This window comes from Gavia stellata, unplaced genomic scaffold, assembly GCF_030936135.1.
Source record: "Gavia stellata isolate bGavSte3 unplaced genomic scaffold, bGavSte3.hap2 HAP2_SCAFFOLD_53, whole genome shotgun sequence".
NCBI lineage: Eukaryota > Metazoa > Chordata > Aves > Gaviiformes > Gaviidae > Gavia > Gavia stellata.
This window is the reverse complement of record NW_026776569.1, coordinates 833,531-842,701: the sequence shown is the minus strand read 5'-3', so window position 1 is coordinate 842,701 and position 9,171 is coordinate 833,531. Positions and strand designations below refer to the sequence as shown.

At 53.3% G+C, this 9,171-nt stretch overlaps 1 protein-coding gene across 1 annotated transcript; it reads right to left on the bottom strand.

The window, feature by feature from the left end:
• Nucleotides 1-289: 289 nt before the first annotated feature.
• Nucleotides 290-4,309, bottom strand: LOC132321148 (ubiquitin carboxyl-terminal hydrolase 42-like). Its single transcript, XM_059834724.1, has 11 exons — nucleotides 4,294-4,309; nucleotides 3,488-3,688; nucleotides 2,938-3,048; nucleotides 2,760-2,862; nucleotides 2,545-2,612; nucleotides 2,317-2,387; nucleotides 1,675-1,757; nucleotides 1,301-1,412; nucleotides 827-967; nucleotides 511-611; nucleotides 290-410 (listed from the first exon to the last, which is right to left on the bottom strand). The coding sequence occupies exons 1-11, from the start codon at nucleotides 4,307-4,309 to the stop codon at nucleotides 290-292; spliced, it is 1,128 nt and encodes a 375-aa protein (XP_059690707.1).
• Between the last annotated feature and the right edge of the window lie 4,862 nt (nucleotides 4,310-9,171).

Below are 9,171 nucleotides of genomic sequence, written 5' to 3'. Positions count from 1 at the left end.
GGATGCTTTCAGAGGGAGCAGCCTCGCGGCTGTGGAGAAAGCTGCAGTGTGGGAGGGAAAAGAGAGCAACGCCAAGATCCCAGAAAGAAATGCGCCTGGTGCCCTGACCCACTTCCCCAGAGCTACCTTAGTCTGACGAGGCAGATCCCATGCTCCCACAGAACCCGCCTGCTTGCTGCCGGCCGCCCACTGACTGAGGAAGGAGCGGGCATGTGATGGTGCCGGTGAGGAAGAAGTCCTTTCTCCCATTTTCAGATCGGAGCGTCTGGAGAGAAAGAGTGATCTCTGTTTAGGGCTGTTCTCGCAGTTTAGACCTGGGCAGCAGCCTAAAGCCCAGCAAGGAAGGATAAGGACTGACGTGGGGTAGCTCGGGTTTGACAGCACTGAACGACGCAGGTAGTAATTGTCTTCTGTGACGGAAAGAGAAACACTCAGGAGGACGAGAAGAAAAGTAGCAGAGCCAGGAAAAGGAAACACAGTATTCTGAACACAGTTAATACTGCTTATTACCTGACATAGAACAGTAAATAGGCTTGCTGCCTGAGAACTGTGTTGAAGTCACAGGGAACCACAGACGAATCGTCCATCTCGTACCACAGTCCATTGCTGGCCTGCAAAGAAGGCATCGGTATCTGGAGATGAACTGCATGGTGTCTCCACAAAAAGACAGGCAGAAAACTACAGAACCAAGAGGACGCCAAAACCGATCCAACCCGGCCGGTAAGGAGACCTTCCCCCCAAAAGCTTGGCTGCCGGGAACAGTGCCACGGAAGTTGTCTTCCCCAGGGTACGTTTTTCCCTTGTTAGGCAAGAAGTTGCTCTTCACCTTCGTGTAGCAGAAATAGTGTCCTGTATGACAGCTGCCACCGCTGTGCACCAGGACAGCATATAAGGAGTAGAGGAGGGGTTCTCCAGCTGTCTGAGACGTGTATGGCCGAAGATCCAAGTACATGGGATACTCCACAACCTACAGAGAGACCAAGAGGGCTCAGAAATGATCCTGAAATTCGACACGAAATAGCTTTCCAAGACCAGGGGCCAGAGGTTTACAAATACATCTTTTGGGGCTGATGGAAACTTGGTTTTCCCTAAAGCGACATGTCGTGCTTTGGGTGGCAGGAAAGTGTTCTCAGCCAAAGCAGCTCTGCCGGAGCAGAGTGCATGCTCATCTTCCCACGGGAGCTCTCCTCTCCCCAGAAGGGAACACGAAAATCTCAACATGAAGAGCTTGGGAAAGAGCGCACTGCTTTGGGAAACCTCCCGCTCCAGGGAGAAAGTCGCGCTCCAATTGCGTACGCACCTTGCTGATCTTCCCGCCGGTGAAATGGTCAAACCTTTTCAGACACACCGTGAGAACCTTTGGCGCCCGATGGATTGTAAACCTCTTGGAGGCGGCAACCATCTTGTCACACCTGGAATCCAAGCACAGAGCCGAGTGGTGAAACGCAGCCTTAAATGCCCCCTTTTCTCCCCCCAGAAGGCCGGACAAGCTTTCACGTCTCACACGTCCTTCCGCTATTTTAAGGCTATTCGGTTGTCTAAGGCCAGATTAAAAATAAAAGCTGCGTGTCCTTGTTGTGCATCTCACCTAGAGGAAAAGATGACTTACGCTCGATGACATGCAGCACCTTCCCCCAGGATCTAGTATTAATATGTCGTTAGGAATCATCTTACTTGCTACATTTAAAGCAGTTTTCACCATCCAGCTGCTCAGGTTTCACAAAGTCCTCGAGAGCTGCGCTGACCGATGAGGCTGCCTGGAGGAGTGAGAAAGGAGAGCACTGAGCTGAGGGCAACGCCCTCGTCCCAACACTTCCTAGGAGTTGACCAGAAGAGCCAGGTAGCTGACGCTGAGGAGACCCACCCTGAACCCGCAAGCAGCGCCCAGGAGGAGGCCGAAAGAGGGGATTACGCTGAACATTCCCCTCAATTCCACGGAATCCCAGGGCCATCAAGAGCCACCTCTCTGGGGCACCGCATGGTTCAGCTACCGATGGTGTGCAGGGTCATCAATAAGGAAAACACCACAACCCATCAGCCTGGGAGTCAGACGGGTGTGGAGGGAGGGCAAAGGGAAGAAGGATGAGAGCACGTCGAGGCTGCAGAGAGGATAATTCGTGCTTGTCCGGCTTAAAGCCGGCACCTCCAGGGAGACCACTGCCACGGCCTCCCCAGAAGGACGCCTTCCATTCCACTCCCCACCCACCACCAAGCTCTCTTGTGTTTGCCGCCTACGTTTTTAAAGCCAACTGCGTTTATGCTGGAAAGCTACAGGAGCCTTGGGACGTCTGGAAGCACAGTTCCAAACCCTCTTACTTTTATATCCAGAGGAACATCCAGGAAGGTCTCGTAGGCATCAGAAACCGCTTTGCAGCTCAAGCACGTGACTGGAAGGCAAATGGAAATGCTCAGCGATAGAGGGAGTGGACTGTGCGGGTTTACGCTCGTCGTACCTACTACGCCAGTCACAAGAACAGCTGTTGATCACAGGCAGACAGAAGGGCACAGACAATTCCAAGGAGAGCAATAGGTGTGGAAAAGTACCTCTGGATCTCAGAAAGCCCCCAAATATTTGATGGACAACGGTAGTTGATTGAGAAGAGATGTCCAAGCTGGAAATAAATGGTAAGGCAGGGAGTTATCTCCTCCAAGAGTTTTACTTTGTCTGAAAGCCCTGGGCGCAGTTTTTCCCTGACGGGAGTACGTCGAGGAGTCCAAAGGGCTGGGGAACATTCAAAAGGTCATTTGCTTGTGCTTACTCGCTGCTTCCACTCAGACAAGCTCTCTGCATGGCATCGACAGTATAGCGTAAGAACTCGTGGGCGTCTTCCTGCATGCCAAGCTGGAAATGTTCTCCTATTCCTAAGAAAGAAGAAGTTAGGAGTTCTCTCCTACGAGAACAGAAGACACCGTGTCAAAGCACCTGAAATGACTTACGCTTGAGGACACTGAGGACAGCCCAAGGCTCGATGGCACTGGCGGAGGAACGCAAGACCATGTTAACGTGCGCTTCCATTCTGCACATCATGCAGAAGCCTAGCTGGCGACCTGAGGAGAGAGAGGAAAGCGATTTGTCAGCTTAGCAAAATATCCGTAGCAACGGGAAACTTAATGGAGAGGAGTTCTACTCTCTTCTCCTAGGGTGACAATGTCCCAACAAGCCCGGGACATTTTTGTGCGTAGAAAACTTTTTTCAGAGGGATGCTAAACTGACAGAAGTTTTGTGTGCCGTAAGCAAAGAGAGTTTAAGCTGCAGGAATAGGGACGGAGACCTGGGGCTAGAAAGAGGTGACTTTCTGAAGAGGAACACACCTAGGTACGACAAGCGGCTTCTAGGCTTGAGCGTTCAAAGGAGACCCGCTCAGGGCGGGCGGGGTGGGGGGTTGACAAAGAAGGGCTGCTTTTCCCCTCAATCAAATTCCAGGTTCTGGGAATCCTCAGGAAGTGCCCAACAGATTGACAAAGAGCTGTTCCTAAAAGTACTCACACGACAAGCTGTGCTCACGAGAGAGCAGGTAGTTGGCCAGAGGGGGTGTGTACGTCAGGCACTGCAGGACGGAGTTGAGGAAGCACGTATTGTGCAGGTTGTGGAGTCCCGCTCCAGCTCTCTGTCGTTGCTGCCAGCCCATGCAAATCTTCTCCGGGGGAAAGAGGATCCTTTGTGGCGGAGCCATTCCCTCGGCAATGACTGCAGGGAAACGACGTTTGAAAAGAGGTGAGACGATACTGTTGCACAAAAGCATATTTCAAAGTCGAGTTCTGTGCAGGAGCACCCAGGACAACCAGCTCTAACCTCCAACACAAAGACATTGGGGGAAGCCTAACGCTGCCATTGAAATTTGCTTGTTAAGAAACAGCTGTGGAAGATAGTCTGTTCCCTCGCTTACGTTGCCCAAAGTCCAACAAACCCACACTCTGATTTCTGTGCCTCGGGCTACCTTCCTTTCCCTCTAGGCTCTTGAACTAGATTATCAGGTCAAGTCTTCCCTTTTCCTGATTGTAACTGGACAAAAACAAGCAAGACCCTAGCACAGAAGGTAACCCTACTGATGTCAGAGCTTTCTATGAGCAATGTCATCTTTCAACGTCTTGTACATAGTGGCAGAGGAGTGAGAAAACGCCGTTTCCTGTGTCTAATTGAAAACACCTGGGTAGATCTGGCCACTATAAGGAAACGCCCCAGACTTCACTCCAGGTTGTCAGCACATCAGCTTTCAGGGATGGAGGACCAGCCGCGTCCATCGCCTTTGGGGATTCACAAAATCCAAGCCTGCTGGGCAAACTGTTACTCACAGGAGTCGTTCCCCATTGCGGCCATCGCTCCTCTCAGGAACAGAGGGGAAAGCTCGGGATGACAAAGGATGTCAGGATGTGCTCGCGGAAGAGAAGACCAGCGCCAATCCCGTCACCTGATCGCCAAGAAATAATTGTAGCTCAACAAAATGATGGAGGAAACCCCCAAAGGAAACTCACAGAACAGCATCCGCCATCAAAACTGTTTCCGTGGTAGTTTTAACTGCTGCAGAGCCGCAGGCTGACGACCTCACCATCACTGTCACGGGGCCCTGGTTCACAGCACTTCCAAAGGCCCTTTTGAAAGGCTCAAATGTGCGTCACCTTCTCGGAAGAGGACCTGCTGCTGACCTGTTGCCAGCTTTAGCAGCAGAGCCCTCTGGCTCTCCAGCCCACACTTTCCCACCTCGGATGCAGGAGTGACGGACCAGCTTTTGGCCACTACTTTAACGGCTGCCTTTGCCGTGCTCCTTTTCTGCCTTCCTTCCTACCGCAGCAGCCAGGGTGGGCTCCTTGTCATTCTAGGCTGAGCCCAACGCCTCAGACTACGCTGCCCCCACCCCCCACTTACCTATCCCAGGCTACGGTAGAGACATCAGAATTAGCAAATAGGAACTCTACCCATAGCGCATATCTGGCCAGCCCAGAGAGGTGTAATAGCTCAGCCGACAGCTCGGAAGGTATAGACCAGCGGAGACTTTTATCCTGTATCTACCTACTCTGTGATCTGTCCCGAAAGTCAAATCTTAATTACCTTTGAAAGAGGATGGAAGTGGAGGCCAAGTGGGCAGTAAACGATAAATGGTTGGAACAACGTAGCCACGCAAGAAGCAAAGGAAGGAGCCAAGTTATCCCGAAGGCCAGCTCAGCCCAAGTGGCTTTCACTGGCCCGCTTTTCAGGATATGAAGCCCTGGCCTGGTGAGCTCACAAGCAGCGGGCGGGTCCTGCATCACTGCCCCTTTGTGACACGGAGACGCACGGGGACTCATGGGGACGCACTGCGGCCACGCAGCCCCTGCAGCCTGGGCACCTCACGTAGCCAGCAGCTGGCAGCCGCTGGGCTTCCCCACACACTGCTGGCAAAGGGCTGTTCGTCCGCCGGCAGAGCTCCCACCTCTTCCCTGAGCCGCACAGCCAGAGGAATAAAAACCTGCCCAGGGCAGTAAGCGTGCCTGTTCACAGCTTTGGCTGGCACATTGGGTTACTGAGAGTTCCTTTTCCGCTCTTCCCAGCTACGGGACTGTGTCCGTGAGACGCGTGCAGCAAAAGCACCAGGTCTCTTATGGGTTCGTTTCCAATGAATTTCATCTGCCCCCCCAAGATACAGCCTCAGGCTGACTCTGAACTAGTGCTACCACAGGAACACTCAGCAACTGGGCAGGGTTGACCCTGGCTGGCTGCCAGGCCCCCACCCAGCTGCTCTCCCACCCTGCAGCTCCAAAAATGTTCAGGAGCGGCTTTTTAGCGTCTTCACATTTTCTCCCGCCTCCAGGGTTTGTGAGCTTTCTATCCGCCACAGCTTTGCCCAATTCCCACTCGGGGTGGCTGGAGGCAGTTTTATTCCCGCCCCGCTTGGCTTATGTAGTTTTGGGCAGTCCTCACTTGGGACGTCTGCTATAACCCCCTGTTCCTGCTCGGCGGGCAGTTGTATTGTTCCTGCCCCGACGAGGCAGCTGGTTCTTATTCCTGCCCTACTTGAACTGTCTGGTTTGGCCCCTGCCCCACCTGGGTCATCTAGTTTCCCCAGTCCTACTCGGGGCAGTTAGTTGTACTCCTGCTCAGTCAGGGCAGGGAGTTTTGCCCCTGCTCCACTCAGGGAGGTTTTCTTCTTTTTATTCTCTACTTGGGGCATCCAGTTTGGCCACGGCCTTGCTCGGCTTTTTCTCATCACGTCCCTCTCGGGACGGCTCTTTGTTCCCCTCTCTTGCTTGGGGAAGCTCTTTTTTCCCCCTTCTCCATGCAGGGTACCTGGATTTACTCCTGCCCTGCCTGTTACAGAAAATCGTAACCAAGAAAACTCCCAAAGCCAAATGACAGTTCAGAAAGCCGACATTGGTTTATTGCTGCGCTGGGTGCATGGGGGATTTCTCCTCCTAGCATGCACACCCGCTTGAAATCATGACAAGTATTTAAACAGTTAGCAAAGTGAGTGACGCCTACCGGTCCCACCCCTTAGCTATTGGTTGGTACCTTTCTTACTTCACCTTAAAGCGACAGTTCTCTTTTAATTCACTACGCATGCCCAGAGAGGAGGGGGCTTATTTGGGTTGGGGGTGTTTTCTAGCTAGGAGGTGTGGTTTTCGCAGGATAATGAGGCGGCTCAGCCTTCGGACACTGTATTGGCACTCTATTCTATCTTCCTAGAAGTCGTCCTTGTGTTAATGCTTATTGTTAGTTAGTGGAGACAGGTTTTATCTTTAACACGTCTAAATGCCAGGTGCATTCCTTACAAAGTGTCTTCCTTCTGTTCTTTCCATTCTTTTTCACTTATTTTTGACCTTGAGTTTTGAGATGTGCTATAACATGCTCAAGTGGCTCTTTATGCCCCTGCCCAAATCGGGGTGGCTGGTTTTGCCCCACAACCTCGCCTTCCAGCACAAAGTCAGCTTTGCTTCCAAGCCTCCTCTAGCACCGCTCCTCCAGCTGGCATCTGACATTCCGAGGTGCAAAGTTACCTCACTGCTGAGCTCATTAGAGGGTCAGAGCTCAGGAGCCGGCTTTTGTGCTGGGGCAGAGTGGCGTTCGTCACCCTTCACAAAATGCCACGGCAGGCAGGCTTGGTTGGGTGAAGGTGGCTGAAGAATTCCTGTGTCCTGAGAGGCTCCTTTTATGGAAGGCATCTTGGCCATACCTTGAACCGGCCAGAGCTTTTTCTTGCTCGACTTTTTAGTATTATTCCTCTGAAGGTTCCTTGGGGGAAAAAGAAAACAGAAAAAAGAAAGGTGAAAAACCCACAATATATTTCACTGCTGTTATTAGTAAAGGCAACAAGGAGCCTGGCCAGAAGCAGCTGCCAGGGCTTCCAGGCTCTAGGAAGCTCTGGCAGACCTGTGCAGACCGTGTCTGCCCTCGTCAGACACTCTTGACGTTTCTATTGCCAACTTGTGAAGCTATCTGCAGACTTGATCCATTGCCCGTCCCTGCAGTACCTAACAGTGCTGTAGCTGAGATGAACAAGAAGAGCAGTGCTCTGACTTTGCTGTCTTTGTTTACGCCAAAAGCTGCTGCAGCCATCCAAAGCTTGATGCTTTGGGATTGGCTTTCTTCTTCGAGAAGAAATACTCTCTGGGTGCATTCCAAACACACGTTGGGGTCACCTGAGGAGGATCTTCTTGGCCAAGACGTTTTGGCACCTCTGTAGCTCTCTGCAAGTTCAGAGCACAGAAGGAGACCCAACTAGTCTGCGATGCTCCTGCCAGGCACCACAAACTGTTCACGGGCACCGCTGGAGCCCAACGACTTTGTTAAACACGGGAGTGACGATGCAGCCGAGGAGAGGATCTGCCTCTCGGCTGTCGCTGCCTGCTCCTTTGCAGCATCCTAACGTTTCACTCCAGCATCTCGGTACCGCCTCCCATGCCGTGGGGTCGGAGCACAGAGGAGTGATCCGCAACAGGGCAGCAGGAGGGGGCTGCTCTTCAGCCCTCTTCCGAGACTCCTCCTTTCCACCTCTTTGGCCTGGTTTCCAGGTGCTGCTCTCGATCTCGATGTGCTCGCAGGAGGTGGGGCGTCAGCGCCTGAAGATGTGTAGTAGCCTGCGGGCTGCCAGATCTGCCTTACGCCTTCTCCCTCTTCCATGACCTCGTCTGCTGGCTGCAGCGGGGCTGCTGGCAAAGCGCGCGGTGGAAAGACAACAGTCCCGCCTCGCCCTGCCCAGCGATGGGGTGAGGACAGCAGATGCTGAATGGCACCAAGGCCCTTGCCGAGCTGCAGAGAGGGGAACGGGAGGGACAGGAGGGGGCTCACGACCTGCAGGGAGCCGTCGCACACAACTTGGCTGGCTGGAAAATAAGATGAACATGAGTTATTGCTAACCGCAAAATAGAGGAGGCCATGGGATGAAAATTAGTTCCCCCCCAATAAAATAGAGGACGATGTTGGGGGGATTTATTTCCCCCCACAAAAAATGCAGTAGGGCCATAGGGATGGATGGTATTTCTGCCCCCAAACAACAAGGTGGTAGCACAGGAAAAGAATATAGAAAGGGGACGGGGAAAGGAAAGGGAACTGCTGCATGTTTGCAGTGAGCATCAATCTGGAGCAGCCGGCAAGAAGGGGACCTGTGGGGTGGCTCTGTGTGGTCTCTGGGACACGTACTCAGCCACGGCAGTGCCCACGGGGCAGCACCCTTGTGTGTTTCTCGCAGAACCTGGTCGTCGTGCCCCTGGGCAGGGGCTGAAGAGGAAGGAGCTCCCTGTGTCCCGCTGGAGGTTTTGCCGGGGGCTGGAGCTCTACAGCAGAAGGAAAGGGGCCACGGGCAACGGCTCCTGCCGGTGCAGCGAGGGCAGCCGTTTACGCAGGATGGTGGATACACCCTCCTGCCTCCAAATTGGGCAAGAGCCAGGTCTGAGGCAGAGCCATCGTGGGGCACGCACAGGCGGAAGGGAAAGCAGCAGCCACCTCCCTCCGACATGTCAGCTGACATTCATTGACAAGGTCACGCACTTGTCCTGCTATCAGAGATGTCTTTATTCTCTTTCTAGCGCCATTTCAAAAGAACTGGGACCTGGCTGGGCGGCTCCCAAAGGCGGCCGCCAGCTTTGGTGGCAGGACCCAGTTAAGGAAGTCCCTCTTCAGTAAGACCACGATGAGGACAAGGATCTGCAGGAGGGCGAGGAACAGAAGAAGTCTCCTGCGGGACAGGAGAGGGGTCAGGC

What these genes read in the sequence shown, in the direction of transcription:
- LOC132321148 (XM_059834724.1), bottom strand. An exon ending in TGTCCTCAGTGTCCTCAAGC is followed by an intron (nt 2,863 to 2,937) that starts GTAAGTCATTTC and finishes CTTCTTTCTTAG; the next exon opens with GAATAGGAGAACATTTCCAG. An exon ending in CCGGCGGGAAGATCAGCAAG is followed by an intron (nt 968 to 1,300) that starts GTGCGTACGCAA and finishes GTCTCTCTGTAG; the next exon opens with GTTGTGGAGTATCCCATGTA.